The sequence below is a fragment of the Anastrepha obliqua genome, chromosome 1 (genome assembly GCF_027943255.1).
Source record: "Anastrepha obliqua isolate idAnaObli1 chromosome 1, idAnaObli1_1.0, whole genome shotgun sequence".
NCBI lineage: Eukaryota > Metazoa > Arthropoda > Insecta > Diptera > Tephritidae > Anastrepha > Anastrepha obliqua.
Window position 1 is genome coordinate 159143088 of NC_072892.1, and position 20849 is coordinate 159163936.

At 34.0% G+C, this 20849-nt stretch overlaps 1 protein-coding gene across 2 annotated transcripts in view; it reads left to right on the top strand.

Annotated features, from left to right (window-relative positions):
- Nucleotides 1-20849, top strand: part of LOC129253324 (GATA-binding factor C) — a 198783-nt gene that overhangs the window by 148952 nt on the left and 28982 nt on the right. For both annotated transcript variants that reach the window (XM_054891637.1, XM_054891638.1), the window contains exon 5: nucleotides 18323-18466. In XM_054891637.1, the coding sequence (XP_054747612.1) occupies nucleotides 18323-18466 (144 nt within the window). The remainder of the gene's footprint in view (nucleotides 1-18322; nucleotides 18467-20849) is intronic.

A 20849-nucleotide genomic window follows, 5' to 3' on the forward strand; every position in this document is an offset into this window, starting at 1 on the left:
TTATAATGCGCTGAAAAGTAGTCAGCTAAATTAAATTTATTTTCTATGAGTTCATGAAACAAATCTTCAACTAGCAATACGTTAAGAACTGCAAATAAAAATGACAGTAAAATATTGATAAGTAAAGCTAATAGAGCTTAAACAAACAGCAAACCAAAAATGGTAGTGGGAACAACCCAACATGAAATACTCAACAGTTGGCTGAAGAAAAAGTAATTGACAATTGCCTTACCTTGCGCGGCGCCAGCAGGGCGTAATTTGGTGACGCTTCAAAGCTCTTGTTTTCTATTTAACTTTCTAATTATTTGTAAAATACATAAATGTATATCTAAGCACATACATACAAATGCGTGTTTTACATAGCGACTGATGGTTTTATCTCTCATAAATGTGATAAGCAGTCGCTGTTGGGCACTGCCAAAAATCACATCGATTATCTTCAATTAACAATTTCTAAAGAAGAATTCAGAAATTAGGCGTTTATGTATTTGCTTATACAACACAAAAAACAAAAAAAAAATAAGTGCAAATTCCAATAAATTTTGGTTCGTAATTTTTCACAATAAATTTCCCACCCTAAGCCAAAGTAAATAAGCGCTAATTCGGAATTGTCATAGACTAAAGAATGTGAGCTACTTAGGTAAACATTTACCAAGGCAAATATCACATGCATGTAGTATATCCGCCATTATATCCGCTCGCAAAGTATTTGTATCTAATTTTTATCTAACTAAAATATTCTTAATATCACCAAAAAAGAAACATAAATGGAAGCTTTCTTCTGTGAGGGCTACGAAAAAAAAGGAATTTGGCATTGCCGCACTCTGACTTAAATTTCTTTGTGTTACAGCTACAAAGTTTGGAATTATTTTAATATGAACCCAAGTTCTGAAAATTGTAGTGCTCCAGTGCCCCGCAATACTTTTTTATACGTTATTGTAGGAAAATTAATTCCACTTTTTCTTGATGTCCACTGCGCGCCCTCCGCAAGACTGTAAAGGAATTAGCAATTCTGTGCTTCTGGGTGTTTTAAACTTCAGGCTGTGCCCAAAGTTATGCACTGAAGTTATCAGGTCCTGATGTAGAAGGCATAAATCTTCCTTATCCTCAGTCACACTGTCCTTAACTCTCTTCATTTCATATCGCATATCGAAAAGAGCAAATTGTTGCGATTTATTGAAAGTATATGGGGCACAGGCAAAACAAAACTTCTGAGTTTTAGTAAATCATGTCATTAATAGGATTTCTATAAATGCATAGAAATGTTTATTTATTTTATTTTATTTATTATTATTACTTTTTTTTTGTTTTTTGACTAATGATTGAATTTCTTCCAACGCATTACTTTTTAGATAATTAAAAAAATACAAAAAAATTCCAAATATGAGCCGAATAAGCTCTTGAACACGATTTCCTGGACTATTTCTACCATATCTTCTCCTAACAGGTACAGCTTTTTCAAAAAAGTCCCTTTTAAGTATGATAATTAAACTGTATCCTGACCTTGAACCCAACCAGCGGCACTCATTTGATCCAAATAATTTTGTGAAGCTGCCCACAACTCACAACCACTCAATAAAACTAATATAGAGAATTAAATTAAAGTTTCAAGTGCATAGCTAAAAATTCTTATAGATTTTTGATCATCTTTTTTCATTGAAGTTGAAAATGCGTATTATTATTATTTATTTATTATTATTATTATTTTTTTTTTTTTTTTTGATCTGAAGATAATGCGAAGCATCGTCAGTGAAAAAAGCGAATGAAAAAATCAAGTAAAATTTTGAGCGACTTCAAACTTGTACTTTGTTATACTAAAATTTATACTCGTGGCCGCCGCTTCAGCGCTTAGACTTAGTTATAGCGCTATGGAAGACCCGGCGGTTCGGCCACGCTTCTATACTACGTTGAAATTTGAATAGGTCGAGCCAAGGAGCATCAAGAGATTTGGTGGGCCCTAAACACTCAGTCTAAAAAGCCCATTGTGTTTGGAGCTCTGGAAAGCGGGTATATAGTCAAGGAGGGAGGGAGAAAAGTATCAGAGAAAGAGATAGGAAAGAATAGAGACAGAGATAGAGATAGTTAGTCCTGTGAGAATTTTCCAGATTCTTTGATAAATCTGTAAATACCCTCCAGTTTTCGAGAACGAATATTACTCATTCTCACGACATCGAAACCCAAAACTCGTAGCCGTGCTCTAGCAAAGGCAGGACACTCACAGAGAAAGTGCTCCAAGCACGATAGGCACATTGGGTCCTCAATGATTCCAATAGGGGTCATATGCTCACCTCATGGGTTGTGTCCTATAATGATACCGGCCATCAACCGAACGTCTTGCCTTCCAAGTTTTAGTAGAAAGTTTAACAGTTGCTCAATTCATCAGCAATTTCATTTCCTTGAACACCGGAGTGTCCTGGAACCCATATAAGTACAAGCCTCTATACTACAAACTATGAGTAGTTTTAATCAAGAAATCGACTACTCTTTCTCTAACCCACCTTCGACAGACTCTTCAAGACTAACATCCCGTCAAGAAGAGAGTGGCAAACACCACGGCTATGAAGAAGAGGGAAATACATTTTTACACGAATGGATCCAAGCTAGAAAATAAAGTAGGCTATGGTGCTTTTTCATAAGAATTAGGATTAGAATTAGCTATCCGACTTCCGGACTCCATCAGGCAGAAGTCTTAGCCATAAAGGAGGAACTGTTTACCTCAACGCGCACACACCGCAACAAAAACTACGATAAATATCTCCTCGCCTAGCCATTAGCCATCGGCCATCAATGCCAATCAATGGCGGCAGTTATACTAAGATCAAAGGCTGCTTAGGGATGCTTTGCAGTTCTTATTGATATTCGCACCACCTTCAAGGTCAGTCTAATATGAGTTCCGGGACATAGCGATATTGAAGAAATTTGCAAGGCCGATGAGCTAGCCAGAAATGATACTAATATTCCACTGCTTGAAAACAGAGGCAATATGTGAGTCAACAATGGAAAGGTTGGTGGAAAAATTTCAAGAAACATATAAATCTTCCGACGGGGTGATTAATTTTGCGCCACCTTTCCTTATATAGAAAATTATCAAAGGAAATTTCCACATACACACTTTCCTATATTTATTTTTATTTTAAGGTTTTTTCCACACTTCACTTTTTATTTGCTGCAGGCATTTCCGAAAGTGTTAAACAAACAATAGCACCTTAATTTTGCGTTTAGATTTGTAATCAAAGTAATCTGTTTACGGCATGAATGACTCGCCGTTAGTTGTTGCGAAATGTTGTGTTGTTGCCCGAATTCATTAATTACTTATTGGCGACAGTTTGCAAATAAACTAAGTTAAAAGAAAATAAATAAAATATAATGCATTGTTTAGTGCTTCCGAGGAGCAATAAATTAAAGTACGGGGATTTTACGTGGAACCCAAATACTTGTTTAAGTATAACTAACAAAATGAAAAAAAAAACAGAAACAGAAAAACGAAAGTTCTATTTAAAGTTAAGAGAACTTGCAGAACAAATATTGTATTATGTAGCTGGCAAATAAATTGTTTTACGCATCATTTAAAAAGTTAGACGAAAATAGAGTAAACATTTATTCAGCTAATTTTGCATTTTTAAGCAAATTTAGCGCCATTTATAGCAGCGGCAGTAAGTCTGCTTTTATATTACACATAAATAAATTTATTTGCCCTCCCATCCCATCCCCACAATAACCAACAATAATATATTAACCCTCCTGTAAGCTTAGAATTCCTTTTATTTAGTCACTCGCCTCGCCTTTACTCACTGCAAAATTCAACACTGAACTCCAACGCCGCCCTCAGCGTGCAGCCTTTGCATGGCATGCACCTTGCATTGACCTCAGGTACAAGTCGTAAATTTACAAGCTGCAAAAAACAAACGCACGAAAATGTTTTCTTTGTAAATTTCCCTCAACATTTTGCATACGAGCGCAAGCGGCCGGCAGCGGTAACCGCAAGCAGGCCGCCACAACAGAGTCAGCAATCAAAAGCGCTTGTTTCATTTTAAAATAATTGTATTTATGCTGTCAGCGCATAAATAAATCTTGAAGGTGTGAATTCAAAAGGTTTTATATGTGGTAAGAAATACAAAACAACGAATGAAAATGAATTCAGTGAAATAAAGGAAGATTTAGAAACTTAAAACATTGAAAAAACGGAATAATTTTAATGAAATGAACGAAAAAATACTTTGAAGAAATGAAAAGGTCAACGAATGTGGGCTAAATTTGTATTAAATTTAGTAAAGATTTAATACCAGCAAATTCTAAAGCAATTAATTGAAACCACCGTAAGCAGTAAAAGCCAAGGCCATAAACTACATATAAAAATGAAGGATCAATTAGAGCAAAAAGGTGGTTATGAAAAGTGCCAGCGAAATTGAGAACTTAGAAACTATAATAAAATCCTCTTACTTGTATATAATCGAAACAAGAATGTATGAAGGAACTTAATATTAAAAACATAATCCAAGAAAAACCATCAAGACTCACACCACAGGTAGGAGGCGGAGGAACTCAGCTAGTCCTAGTCTAATATCGCCCTTTATTTATTGATAAATTGTGGCCAGAAAAGAAAAAGAAGTTAGCAAGAATAAAATCTTAAAGTGTACGAGTATATTTAAGCAACCTCCTCTTAAAATCTTATCTGCCTGTGCGTACGAAAGTCGTTTACAAAGTCCGTGCAAAGTCAGAGAGATGGCACTACTGGCGCGTATCGAGGTTATGTTTTGTTAGCAGCATCTCTTGGAAGAACACACATCAAGTTTCACCAAGATCGATCTATTTCTTTGTCTTTCGCATTCATTTCAATCGAGGAAGTTGAGTGATTTTCCTTTTCCATCACAGCAACGCACCAGTTCACGGCTTTAATAGTTTTCGCCGCAAAATGAATGTAAATAGGAGACCAAATCGTTTCACATCCCCCTATTCTCCAGACTTGGCTCCCTCGGATTATTATTTGTTCCACAATTTGAAGAAATGGTTGGCGGAAAAAAGATTTTATTCAAACGAAGAGGCGATTGCAGAAACGAACAGATTAGATTTTTCAGACTTGGACAAATCGTATTATTCGGAAGGGATCAACAAACTATATAGCTTTGGCCGAAGTGTTTAATCCCAACAGGAAACTGTGTGGAAAATTAAAAAAAAAGTTTGACCCCAAACAATTAAGTGGTTTGTAATTTTGCGCAAACCTTTCATGTGACCCTTGTTGTTTGCTTGTGAAGGATTTGATATGAATGAAATTTTATGTGTAGTGCACGATCTCGAATTAGGCCTTTGATATTCCATAGGGTGAGAGGAGAGGTGTTTGCAAATGCTTGGTGTTGAAAAGTATACACATTTTCGCATTATAACAATTTCTTATGCATTTTATGTGTCTTTCAGCAAATATTTTCTTTGTTCACTGAACTGAACTTTCGAAGTGTTATAAAGCGCTTCTATCTGCTATATTGTGAAAATCTATTCAGGTTCATACTTATTACTTATTTGTTTGCTGTATTGAGATAATAAATTGAATCATATAAATTTGTTTTCTGCATAAATTCGCATTCATCACAAATTCAAAAGAAAATTTCAATATTTTATTTACACCTACTTTCAACCAACCTTCCCTGGGAGTATCATTTTTCTTAATTTATGGGAATATTTAAACTCCACCTTGCAGCCGCACCAAATATACACCTATGTATGTATGTAAATATGTATGTAACACTCAAGGTTATCTGCGTAACACAAAACGAAGATTAGGAATATTTGCATATACTATTTCTAATTTTAACTTTTATAGCCAGGGAAGAGTTATTGATATTATTTGATTTTTAAGGGGGGAGCCTGGTTTATAAGATCAAAAAAATCAATTTTTTTTCGTTTTAAGCGATTCCTAATATATTTCAGAATATTCACACAAAGTTACAGATCCTAATTCTCAATATTTCCGTAGATACAAAGCCAAAGGTAGGCGAGCGTTAGGTAGTTACGCTGTGACCGGACAGCTATAGTACAAACTTTATCTTCTTTTCTCGACTTTTCATTTTTATGATTTCTTTGAATTGGCGTACATGAATGAAAAAAAACTATTGAACCTTTTGAAATGAATCATAGCTTGTTCCCTTCAGTATTAAATTCTCTTCTATTTGAACTAACAAAATAGATAAAAAAAAAATTTTTAAGATTTTTATACCAAGTTGAAGTGAGTTTTTTTTATAGAAAGGCATTTTTTTCTTTAAAACCCCCAAAAAGTTGAAATTTTAGAATTTCTCTCAGTTTTCTTAGTTCATCTAGAATAAAAAATCATGATAATTAGAAATCCATTTGAATTTTTTGCTTTAGATAATAATTACGAGCTGTATCTTGTACGCCAGTTGGAAACTCCAGCGCTGCAGCGCTCTACTAATTTCTATGTTAAACATTTTTTCAACTTATTTTAACCAGTACAAAAATTTTTTATACTTTTTAAATGTTCATTAAAAGATGAAAAAAACTTTGCAGTGCTAAATTAATTAAAAAAAAAAAAAAAATCGCAAAGAGATGCAATTTTTAGACCTCATAAACCAGGCTCCCCCCTTAACGATTTTAGAGTTTAAAGCGAGTAAAATTTAACAAAGTGAAATTTGCTAAAAAAATTTTGTTTAAATTTCTAAAATTTTTTTTGTTTCTAAAATTTTCTTTTTAATAAATCAAATTACTTTTTTAATACTTTCCAATTTTTTGTCATGTATTCAAAAGTGCCTGCACATATTTTTCTTTTAAACTTCGCGTGTTTGTTGAACCCGGTTTTTGCTTTTTTTTTTGTTTTTCTCTCTATGACTTATAAGATTTATTTCTTTACAATCGCCTTTAATTTAATAAAAATTAATGAAGTGTGAACATTAACACATACATATACATATATAGTGCATGCGTATGTAGGTTCTACATTGTGGCGCATAACGTACGCAAGCTTGCGAAGCCACACCAATCATACACCGGCATGCGCGGATGTGTGTGAGTGAGCAAAGGCGAGTGCGCTTTCAATACCGGCGAATAAATTCAATAAATCAAGAATATAGAAATGACAAACTGTCAAATATTGACAAGATTAATTGAAAGGCCAGCAGACATGTACACATGCAAGTGAGCGCACCAACACAACGGCACACGCACTTAGTTTGGCGCATGGAAATGCGTAGGCAGTGTGAAGTGACAAATTTAAACCAAAACTTGCACCTGAAAAAATGTACAGAGAATAAAAAATATAAAATTTTGAATATAAATATAATAATGGTAGCAGTGAGACACATTTTTATGAAATTTAAAAATCTACAAAATAAAATTAAAAAATTCAATATTTATATGAACAAGTAGGGAAGTGCTAAATTCGGTTCGAGTCGAATCGTACAAAATTATGATACCCTTATGCGCAAGCACGCGGATATACAAAGCGAAAGACGTCTTGCAGCCATGCCAACGCTCTCACTGCCATCATGCCACAACTCGTGTGCAAAACAAACAAAATGGCGTGATATTCAGAATTGTATGCATGTTTGTGTGTGTATTAATATAGTAAATGTGTGTGTGCATGTAAATGTATTAATATATGTAGATTTCTGCATTTATTTGACTCTCAACCAGGCGCATTTTTTCGTGCGAAACGTGTATTTTTACTTGTATAGGGGGTCCCAATAGGGTTTTAGCAGAATTTTTGCACAAACCAAACAAAGAAAAAGCAGAGCTTTAATGAAGGGGTCTCACTTTTTGACCTAAATTGCTCTTGTAAGAGTGCGGGCCCAGATATACTGACATATTCTCAATTCCTATAAAAGTTGTGCAATCGAATGATTTAGCTAATTTTGCACTGAAGCACTTACGGCTTAGATCATTTCACTACTTCAATCGGTGTGCTGTCTCATTGCCAGAGAAGATTTAATAGTGAATAGTGACTAGAATTTATTCACTATAGCGGGCTAATTATTATGACCGCCTTAAATGAATGAAAATTGCGTCCACCGACCCAGAACTGCGGAAGTAATTTTCAATACATTCCAAGCGTTGCACATTCCTGAACTTCGTCATCATAAATATGCAGAAAAAAGAAATCCCTCATTTTTACGCAAAAGGTTTAAAACTGTTTTATGGTCGATCTTTAGCTTCTGAGCGATGCTACGACTACTATCATGGTCAACTTCATTTATTTCTGTGATTTTATCGACATTATCGACATTTTCCTTAACATCAGAAATGCCTGAACGGAATCGACGAAACCAAAATTGCACGAAATTACCTGTTACAGTATCGGCACCATAAACACCATTCACATTTTCCGCGAATTGTCTCTTTATTGACTCCCTTTGCTAACACCCTGTAACTCTAAGTGAATGGAACAAACAAAAAGGAGGAAAAGAATTTTGATGATCCTTTGGATCGATATCTTACGAGACATCCATTACTACAGCCATCTACTGAGAAAATAATAGATCTCCTTTCCCCAAATGAATATTTAAATTATAAGCCCCTATAGTAAAACCCTTTACGTATGCGTATTGCTATGCTGAACGTGTCATGCAGGTGTTAAATTGAAACATACGCCAAATTTTTGACAGCTGAGTGAACTTTTTGCATACAGATATTGACTGACAGCGAGATATTAATAGCTTAAAGTGGCGCTGTTTTATTATCTGTTTTTTTGTAACGAAAAAAACATAATAAACTTAATGAATTTCTAAGAAAACTTTTCTTCCAAAACAACAGCTGAAAACTAAAGAAGTGTCTAAGTTCGCTAGGAACAGTACTTCAAATATTAGTTTGGGGAAAAAGAAATCAATTTTTTTAGTTTTTTAGGGTTTAAAATTGTTTTATGGCCGGTTTTTAGCTCCTGGGCGATGCTACAATTACTAACATGCCGGTTAACTTTGATTATTTCTGTGATTTTATTGACATTTTCGACATGGAAAATGCTTGAACGGAATCGACGAAACTAAAACTGCACGAAATTACCTGTTATAGCATCGGCGCCATAAACACCATTCATAATCCCAGCGGCCTGGCTTGCATTTTCGCCTTTATCAAAGTAAAATGTACCGAATTTTCTCTTGTTGATTTCCATTGTTTCACGCCACCTTTTTTTCTTCTACTGTAACAAAATAATAAAATAAAAAGACTTAAAATTTTCGGACAGATTAATATTGACAGATGCTTAGCCTATAAGAAAGTCCAAGTTCAAACATATACAGAAGTGCTCACAACAATAGCGCAGCGATATCTTTCAAAGTTTTAAATATCTATTTAATTTTTGTTTATTTATTTTTTTTTTATAAAAATATGATTTATCTACAACAAAAAACATATTACTCAAAGTTTCACACTTTGTAAAAAAATTTAAAAATAACAAAAATGTTCATCAATTTTTTTTAGTCAAATTTTTTAGGAAATTTCCTTGTATGCAGTTTTAAAACCCATTCAATTTTCTTTAAATAATGGAAGTTTAAAGTGAGTTAATATTTTTTTTTTTGTTTACGATGTTGCACATTTTCTTTCATATAAAAAACTGTCCAGCACCCTTTAAAAGTTGTTATAACCATCTGTAAAAGTGACAACTACAGCCTTGAGCAAAAGTATTAGGCACCCCATTAATACTGAATTTTTCGTTTTAAAAATTGAAGTAGTGATCTTTTATTCATAAATCAGCGTAAATAAAAGGAATTAATGATAAAAACAGTAATATTTAGTACGTCCGCCCTTTGCTTTGATAAGAGCAGCAATCCTCTGGGGCATGTTGCATACAAGCTTTGCACATTCAGCTGTTCTCAAGGTGCTCCAATCGTGAATGAAATCATTTTTCCGGGCTATTTGCAATGTTATGCTGTGTTATGCTTTATCTTACGTTTTAAAGTATCCCACATGTGCTCTATGGAGCTTAAATCTGGAAACTTTGCTGGTAATTCTAACAAACGAATGCTCTTTTCTCCAAACAGACGCATCGTAGTCCCTGATTTGTGACAAGGAGAATTGTCTTGTTGGAATAGAACTCCATGTAAATTAGTGCCGCCGAAAATACAGTTTCTAATAAATTTATTTACTTTTGACTGTCGATGCGACCCTCGCAAATGAACATTTCACCGACATCATCAGCAGCCATTCGGTATGCTGGCTCGCCTATGTTTAACACTAGGTGCTAAGCAATCTGGATGGTATTCCTAGGTAACCCGTCGCCTCACGAACGTCACACCAGGTGTTCCAAATACATGTAGGAAAGGAAAAAAAATCATTTTATAAGATTTGTGTTATTTCCTCGCAATTGAACTAAGATAAGAAGTAAGTTTTGTTAATATTTTAAAATTATTTAAACTAAGCCTCCGCGAAGTTCGATTTATCAGACCACAGAACATACGACCAATCTTCCTCGAATGTTGGTATCGGATAGTCCATTCTAAACGACTTCTTGCTTGCTTTACATCCTTTTAAACGCACTTCCAGAAACCTTCTTCTTGCTATTCGAGAACTAACGGATTTTCCAACTTTTTTCGACAGTGCAGCTGTGAGAGCAGAAGTGGATTTTTTACGATCTTTAACAGACTCGCGCATAAGTTTTCGGTCTTCCCGTACACCAGTGAGGTGTTTTCTTCCACTTTTTGATTTATTATGGTGGGATTTTGTCTACGCGAATCTACATTGACAACCAAGTTTAAATTGTCTAAGTATTTTAAGTAGAACTTTAAAAATGCAACATGCTTTGTGTTACACCCCGAAACTTAGTTAGTTACTTTGTATATTCTTTATAAATTCATTAGAAATGTTTCTTTCAAAATAATATTAAGACATTAAATAAAAAAAACCTTGCAGCATAAATTAACATACCTATGCATACACATACATACACATCCATATGTACACTTGCGTGTTGGACACCTTTTCCGCATAACCCAGAATCCAAATACCTCAATTCTCCTTTTCTCTTGTCTCATCTCCATCACCAACTCCCGCCGCTGTTGTTTACCTCTTCGCCTCATTCGATATTCTTTCCATACGTCGCGTCGTCGTTAGTGTTTCATAAGAACTTTATTTAACAGCAGCATCAATTCATTAAAATGACAATTTTAAAAAACTTCACATGACGACCAACAGCTACTTTTTACTTTGCCTGCGCGTATTCCACTCACCAACGAGCAGAGGTGGACCAGCCCCACCAGCCGTGGTGATACAAAAAAGGTTCTCAGTAGCCAAGAATAAAAAAGGCAGATTTGTTTCTTCTGCACAAGCATTTATTTTTAGTTTTCAATTTTTTTTTTCAATCTTCAGCTTTTATAGCTCTTTTTAATTTCTTTGTTGCTATATTACTTTTCATTCGTCCTTCCGTGATTTCCACGAATTGCCTGCAACATGGTTTCGTACGTTTTGTCGTTCGGTTGTTGAGATGCGCTGTGAGATGCGACATGCCAAACTGCTTGTGGTTGTTGTAGTTGTTGGCATTACTGCTGCTTAATTTTTTCTGCTGAAGCCGTAACTGCAAGCAACTTGCGACTTCATTGCTGTTGCAAGATTGTCTTAAGCGTAAATTTCGACTCTTTTAATTTCGAAATTATTTTATTTTTATTTTCATTACGTTTTTTCTCTTATTGAAATATGTACTTCACACAAGCGCAACTCCAAGTTGCCACCAAGCGTACACCACAGCCGGTAATGCGCCGACCGTGCCGGGCCGACTATTGCCAGCCTGCGTTCGGCCAGGCCAGCGCACACGCCTAGTTAGTTGGCCCTCTTTTCGAGCCACATTTGGTCTCGCCTGGCACGTTGGTATTTTTTTCTACGTCTGCACTTTTTCTTCGCGCTGTGTATAGTATTGATCGTGATCATGTTCATGCAACACGCTCAAACGCTCGCGTTTCTCGCCTTACTGCTGCGCTAAAGGCAGTGTATACGACATTGTTATTGTTGCTTTTTTCTTTTTTCTTGTTATTACTCTGCCCGGCGCGTTGTGTTCGCTGTCTGCTATTGATCATGTTTGACGATGAACTTTTAATTGATGTTTTTTCAATCGCTGTTGCATGTTTCTCGACCAGTATCTGCTTCGCACACACCACCACCTGTTCCATCGGGCAAGTTTTGAAGGCTGATGTGCTTCGGTTTTTTGTTGTTTGTTTGTTGCTTTGTTGTGCGAACGCATAAATTCCCTCAAATGTAGCTGCTGCCTTCTTTTCAGGCGTAACTAATGTTTATTGCACTGTGCCACTTGTGCCACATGCCTAACGAACTTGCCACAATTTTCGCGTACATAATTTTACACTTCAATTGAGGCAATTGCAATGAACACAGCAAGCAACAAATGTATGCAACATGGCTTATGCGCAATGATTGGGGCAGCGACGGATATCCACAGGCCGTTTTAGTTTCCATGAAATGTGCGAAATCCAAAATTAATTGCAACGCCCACTATTAAAGTAGTGGAATGCGAAAACGAGGTTTGGAGGATTTATAGACCAGCAACAAGTGCGATTTTAGACTCATTTTCTAAAAAATAATAAAAAATCTTGAAAATTATTAAATAATAAAAAAAAAATCTTCAAAATTATTAAATTTTAAAACTTTTTTGAAAATTATTAGATTTAGAAAAAAAATTTAATTTTTTTAATACCTTTGTAGAGCCTCAAGAAGTGCGATTTTAGACTCATTTGCTAAAAAATAATAAAAAAATCTTGAAAATTATTAATTTTTAAAACTTTTTTGAAAATTATTAGATTTAGAAAAAAAATTTTAATTTTTCTAATACCTTTGTAGAGCCTCAAGAAGTGCGATTTTAGACTCATTTTCTAAAATATTATAAAAAAATCTTCAAAATTATTTAATTTTAAAACTTTTTTGAAAATTATTAGATTTCCAAAAAAAAATTTAATTTTTTTAATACCTTTGTAGAGCCTAAAGAAGTGCGATTTTAGACTCATTTGCTAAAAAATAATAAATAAATCTTGAAAATTATTAATTTTTAAAACTTTTTCTTGAAAATTATTAGTTTAAGAAAAAAATTTAATTTCTTTTAATACCTGTGACACATGACTTCAAAATAATTTTCTAACAACATAAAAAAAATATTTTGAAAATTATTAAATTTAAAATTTGTTTGGAAATTATTGAATTAAAATTCTTTTTTTAATTTTTTTTTTTAATTTTTTCCAGCTTATACTGCACTTGCATGCGTTTTAATACAAATAATAAGATTTGCAATAGTTTTTTAAAAATTAAAAAGCAAATTTTGTAGAAAATTATTAAATTTTAAATCTTTTTTTTTGAAAATTATGAAATTTATAAACAAAAAAGTTATTCATATTTTCAATTTTTTTCTTAAAAATTTTATGGCGCATATTCATGCATTTTAATACGAATTTTTATAATATAATTCGTTACACTTTTCTAGCAAATTAAAAAAAGAATTCTTCAGAATTATTAAATTTGAACATTTTTTTGGAGAATTATGAAAATTATTAAATTAAAAAAAAATTTAATTTAATTTTTTTTTTTCAAAATCTTATTTATTATTAAAAATACTTATTTTTCTGTGGCATTTTATTCGAGGAGTGTATAATTTTTTAAATTACGAAAAAAAACACAAAATGCAAAGAAAAATATACCAAAAATTTCATTAAAATTTTTGGATTTTTTATATTTTCTACATATTATGTATATTTAAAAAATCATTCCATTTATTTTATTATTTACATTTTTTTTTAATATGTTTTTCATTTTTGCCCTTACTTTTTGTAATTTGAAATCATTTTTTTTTTTTTGAAATATCTTTACTACACCTTCACAAACATATCCCATTAAACACTATGTAAGACTGCAAATTTTTATAAAAATATTTTCTGAAAATTTTCCGAAAATATTCGAATTGCCGCTAACTTTCACTACAGAACGTAGACACACACCTACATATGTACACATGTATGTATAAGTATATATAAATATAAGAATGCAACAATCAGAAAACGGCAGTCGAACTGCCAGATTGTGACTAACACACTCACACATCCGTATGCACACACACACATACACTAACAATTCGAATCAAACAGTATAAATTAAGTTGTTAACATGACAATTCGACAAAACTCTCTGGTCTCTGGTGTTGATGATGGTTGTTGCAATGTTAGTGACTGTTATTGCTTTTGTTTTTTTATTTTATTTTATTTTTTTTTTGTTTTTGTATCTTGCACCCGTTGATAGGCATACATCTCTCTGCGTTGGTGCAACACATTTCACACCTCGCAAACGGCAACGAAACAACGCAAACAACAGCAATTACAAAAAAAAGCAGCAAACAGAAAATACATTTTAATGCTAACAAGGTCCATTTTAATGAATTCGACATTTACACTCGGCTTCAACACCACTCCACTCCACTTCGCTGCATTACTCCACTACTGCACTTCATTACTCCACTTGACTTCATTACTTCACTCCACTCCAGCACTCTGCTCCAGTAAAAACTTCGCCAAACACCGCAACTCCAACTATGCACACTTCGTATACTCACTCAATCGGGTCTTGACTCCGCAGTGGCCTATTAAAGTGGTGAGCGCTCGCGCGCCGATTACGATTGCATTGGATGGGCATAAAATTAAGCGACAGGTCACTGCGCGTATGCGTGTCGATGCGGATGTGTGTTGCTATTTATGGTTAGGTGTGTGTGTGTGCGGAAGATTAAAAAACACGATTTCATATTGATTTGTGTACTTCGCGCTCGTATTCACACTTGTTGGCATTTATTTGGGAATTCGTGTTTTGGAATATTTTTGTATACGTACGAGTACGCTGTTCATGCCACATACTTGACATTTTAGCGTGCTTGTTGCAAATTTCGTATTAGTAGGGACGATTTATTCTATTTGAAGAACAATGGAAACAATTTTTCGAAAAATACTTTTATTCGTTGATTCAACAGTGTACAATAAATTCCGTCTTAAAAAAATATATATAATAAAAATGGTGCCAACGCCAAAAATTTCCAAGGCGACCAACAACGATCAATACTATCCTTTTAAAGTTTGATTATCTGATTTTATAATTTTTATGAGGCCCAAGGTATACCACTTTCGTAGTAAAAAAAGGCATACGAAACTTCCATCATTCATTGTTGTAAAGTGTGTTCATTGGGGCATCTTATTGTAAAGATATTAATCCTCTTCTTTTTTAATATATTGGCATTTTTGTGTATAACTCTGTAGCAAATCTTTAGAATATAAAAAATGTAGAAGCTCATTTTCATTATATCCAAACTGGGCTGACATTCTATGCCAAATATTTTCTAATTATATTTTAAGCCATCATCCACCGGAGCGATTCTGTATCAAGCGACTCCATTATATCAGACATTGGAGTAAATTATTTTGATTTGATTTAGTAGAAGTAGGCTTGAATGTAAAAATATGAAATTGAGAAAATTTCCAAAAAAACAAAATTATAATTTTATTTACAATTTTTTTCAAAGGTGTCAAAACTAGCTTTTCCGAAAATTTTGAACAAAAAAATAATATTTGAATTGAGAAAATTTCCAAAAACAAAAATTATAATTTTAATTTAAATTTTTTTCAAAAGTGTCAAAACTAGTTTTTAGCGAAAATTTTGAGCAAAAAAAAAATATTTGAATTTTTGAAAAAATAAAATTAACAAAAAAAAGAAATTTTTGAATTTTTGAAAACAAGAATTATATTTTCTTTTTTATATATGTTTTGAAAAAAAAAAAATTATTTTTGAATTTTTGGAAAAAACAAAATTATTCCTTTTTTTCTGAAAAATTAAAAAAATGTATAAAAAAGTAAGAAAAATACATAGCTGTTCGCCAAAAACAAAATTAAAAAAAAATTATATTTCCTTTTTTGCTGATTATATTTTATATATTTTTTGAAAAAAAAAAATTATTTTTGAATTTTTGAAAAAAAACAAAAAAACTTTTTTTCTGAAAAATTAAAAAAATGTAACAAGTAACAAAAATAGTTTTTCGCCAAAATTTTTATCAAAAAAAATAATTTTTTTTCAACAAATTTCTTTCTTTATTTTTTTCTCTTTTTTTGTTAAAAATTATAAAAGAAATGTATAAAAATGTAAAAGGCGAAGATATTTCACTTATGAAATGGAAAAAAAGTAACAAAAATAGATTTTCGCCAAAATTTTTACCAAAAAAAAATATTTTTTCTAAATTTCTAAATTCTAAATCTAAATTCTTTTTCAACAAAATTCTGTCTTTATTTATTTCTGCTTTTTTTTCTTAAAAACTAGAAAAGAAATGTATAAAAATGTAAAAAAACGAAGGTATTTCACTCTAAAAAATGTATACGAATATTTTCAGCACAGATTTACGATAATTTTCAAAATTTTTTTTCCCAAAAAACTTTTTTTTTTAATTTTATTTTTTCTGAAAAAGTTGAAAAAGAATTGTTTAAAATTTAAAAAAAAAATTAAGATATTTCACTCGAAAAAATGTATACCAATATTTTTGACATTGAATAAATCTACAAGTTTTAAAAATTGTTTTCCCAAATTTTTTTATTATAATCAAGCCTTTATATAAACAATTTTTTAGAAAGATTTACAACAATTTTCCAAATTCTTTTTTCCAAAAAAATTTTCCATTTATATTAGATTTTTTCTAAAAACAAATTAAAAGAAAGAACTAAACAAAAGTCAAAAAGAAAAAACCGCATATTTTTCACTCTAAAAAATTTATACCAAAATGTTCAACAGCATTGAATAAATTTCAAAATTTTACAGCCCTTATTTTATACAACAATTTCTAAAATACTTGGAAAACTTGAATTGCTTTGGTGTATGTCGACTCAAAACATATAATAAAAAAAAGGACTGTCATAGAACTTCAGCTCTTATCTCCGAAAATGAGTTTTTCCATTTTTTATTTGCTATAAAGTTATTTTTTAATAAAATTCTGAAATAAGTGTAGAAATATTTAATACATGAATATTATTGTTAATCCTTCAGTTTCAAAGGATTAAAAAAAAAATACTTTACTGAAGCCATAAAAAATTCATAGAAATTAATATTTTACCCGTCTCTGTAACTTTACTGGAAACAGAATCAAGAAAAAAATAAAAAATTTATAGCATAAAAATTAATTTCAATGTAAAGCGTCCAAGAACCGTAAGATACTAAGTACCTGAAAGAGCAAAAAATAAATACTCCAAAGATGGTTAATATCCAAGCTTAATTTGCTCCCCCAGTGAGAGTTTAAAGTGAGAGCCAAGTTGTCTTTTTCTGGGCCTCCCGAAAGTGAGGCAGCTGTGGAGTGGAAGCTGAGTTGATTGCACGTCAATAACCCGCACATGGCTACCTTAAAATGGCCTCGAAGTTATGTTTATCCTCACTGCATGGAGGTTAACGAAAGTTGCCAGTTCGGCAGTCTAAGAAGCCTCTTCGATCGCCTTCTAAACACCCGTTTTCTTTCACTATGCTAACTCGAAGACAACTTATTACTAAGCAGACGGCAGCTGGCCCGTTTTCTGCAATGGCTTTGTGACTTAAAACGATATACTCAGATGCGAATGAAAAGAATGTGAGTCATTCGAATACTAATTTCAAGTGCAGTCCCCTTCTATGAATTTGAATAAGTGTTGTCGTGATCTCAAAAAATACTTTTTCCAATTTGTACAACAGTTTAAGATGTCAGACCATAAAATAGACCGCTGGCACGAGAAGTGCACAACAAATATTCGCTATTATCTATGTAGAATATCAGTAGCATTTTTGCTGGCATATTCCAATGCAATCATGTCATGTTTTGCATCGCACTCTTCTCATCAAAAAAAAAAATTAACAGTCAAAAAATCTCAATAAAAAAAAAATATGAAAAAAGGCAGTTAAAGGTTAGATTCACAAAAAGCGCTGACATCCTACATGATGTCTACTTTGAGTATTCATAGAGGTCGGTCTACATCTGTTATCGCTCGGGACCAAAAGGTCTATGCGTGGCTTATTGCCAAGCAGGCTCACCTAACCTAACCTACCTAACCTAGTTAAAGGTATGCGCTCACAGATTCCACAAACTGCAAAGCTCAAAGAATTAAATACCCCTCCCGCACTTCGATTTTCTATCCCCTCCCCACAGACACAAGCTCTAACAGATAGCGATTAAATTACTTACCAGCAAATTACTTAATCAACCGCCATCTTTCTGTAATTTCGTTTGTATCAGCGGCAGAAAATTACACAAAATTAAATTTATTACCAACAAAATTTGGTTAGCTGTTCACCCTTTTCTTGCCTCCGAAAAATTCGCTCATACTTATTTGTAATTTTTCTGCTCTTTCTTTTTCAGACACTGCAGTCACTGCAAAGTGCCGCGAAGCGAGCGGGGACATCGTGTGCGAATTGCAAAACCACAACGACAACCCTTTGGCGGCGGAACGCCAGCGGTGAGCCAGTGTGTAATGCTTGCGGGCTCTACTACAAGTTGCATAATGTAAGTAAAAAATGAAACGAACAACATAAATAGAAGATAAATTATTAGAGAAAATGTGAATGGCAAAAAACAGCAAATAGTTACTTTTCTGCCAACCGAATTGCAGCGCTTCTGAGCGGCGCGCACCAACGCCATTGTTTCTTTGCCGCGTGCTCTGTCAACACGAATGACTTCCGCATTTTATTTCCTGCCAAATACCAATAAAAGACCTCAAGTTGATTTGCGTATAGTTTTTAGTGCTTTGCGCCCATATTGATGTGCTCATGGGAGCCGTGTCCATTGCAAGTAGCTGTGAACACACCGAGCTAATCCGCGCTGCATATGCTTTCGGCTGCATCAACGCGCGCGTCAGCAATAAAAATGACACGCTTAGCAGCGATTTATGCACATACATATGCACATTTATTAGCATGTTAATGCTGTCAGAATTTGTTTGCCTAACAACGCTGAAACGCTAACAAATTTCCAAAGTCACATAGCCAACCAAGTGACGCCGCGACGGATACACTAACAGGGCGCGCGATTCCGGTATCACGCCGCGGCGGCTGGCAGTGATGCGACACAGCGGGTGCTGCTGCGCCGTAAATCCGCTGATGATGGCTTAATGATATAAGTATTTAAATCGTTTATAATACCAAAAAAAAAAACAAAAAAAGAGCCATAAGTACGCTACAAAAACAAAACATCAATAAATTGGTAAAACCAACAAACACTCGAACAGCAGCAGCAGCAAATAAACTTCATGGCGCTTAACCCTCGCTAAGTGCGCGGCAGCGATTTCACACACCATTTAGCCTGGCAGATTTGCCTGTGTGCGCAAGAGTGTGTGCTCCAGTGATACTTGCACTTTGGTTAGTACACCAACACAAACACACACGTGCGCGCTCATCACCAGCACAACATTGCTGTAACTTTTGTTGTTGTGCTTTCCTCGCATGCAAGTGCTCAAGTTACCCCAAATTTTGTTTTGCTGCTTCACTTTACAGCGCCGTCGCTTGGTAGCGGAAATCAAGTGCAGGGTAGCGGAAATGTGATGAGATTAAAATTGACACCCATACGTGTGCGCTAAGGGGCGCAGTTCAAAGATGACGAACGAACGGACGGACGTACGTACGAAGGAACAGTTCCACAGACAGACGCACAGACGAGCAGACAGACGGTTGTAAGCGAGTAAATGCAGCCAAGGCATTGGGGTGAACAACAGTGCAAATACTCTCGGGCGTAAGGGTGTTGGCGCTGTGTGAAGCGGCGTGCGTGTGAAGTACACAGCTTAAACGGAAATCAGATTTGCACTTTATGTAGAGTTAGGCGGGTGCTATGTTCAGCCGGCAAACACAACAAAAGCGGTCAGTCAAAGTATTAATGCGACCACGCATTCGACCTTGCCGACGCAACCGCTCGGTTCGGTGTTGCTCTCAAACGTTTTGATGAATTGCTGATGATTATTTAAAGATGCTATGCATCAAGCATCGTTGCATTGTTGCTTTTGTTACTGTTACATTGTTGTTGTTTGTGTGCCCCTGCGCTGTATGACGATAAGATAAGCAACAAACAGCGGCTGCCGCGTGCACAGCGCGGCCTGTAAAGATGCGATAAGCAACGAGTTCGAAAATAAATGGGGAGGAAATCGCTTACCGGCTAAATTGGGGTAATTTATGTGTAGTTAAGTTGACAGCTATAGGTGGGTAGTTGTTGTTGTAGTGGGTGGAGTGGGTGGTGGGCTGTTGTTGTTGAGATGGGTGTCGCTCAAGCGCTTACTCTCTGCTGCAAAGGTGTACTTACGCACATACATACACTCATGCAACGTTGAGCTTGTGTGCTGCGCCATTGATGTGGAAGTAAAATTCAATTTTCGGAAACTGAGTTACGATGGCAAAATATTTTTTCCTCCTGCTACTATTTGCGTAAATGAACTTTTGTTTATTTATACGGTTTTTTTTTTTTGTTTTTTTTGGTCTCAGCCTTTATTAGGGTGCTTTAGAACTCATGAGACTTCATAAAAATTCATAAGTGTGCCGCTGTCCAACAAAATAGCGCGCACACACACACAAGCTGAATGTCTATGAACCAACGGACGGTAGCGACTATGTAAATTGTAGTCCAAAAAACACCAAAAACAAAAAAAATCACAAAAACAAAAAAAACAAAGCAAAATAAAACAACAACAAAAAAAGTAAAACAAAACAAACGTAAAGTTTTGCACATTAAAAATTCATTAGCCCAGCAAAAGTAAAAAAAAAACTGCTACCTAATTTGAGGGTTGCTGGAAGCTATTGGAAGGAATAGACCACCGCACGATGGGCAATAAACATTTCAGCAAACGATTTGAAAAAATTTTGGTAAGATATTTATATTTTAACTTGAATTGTTGCCTTTTACCTGT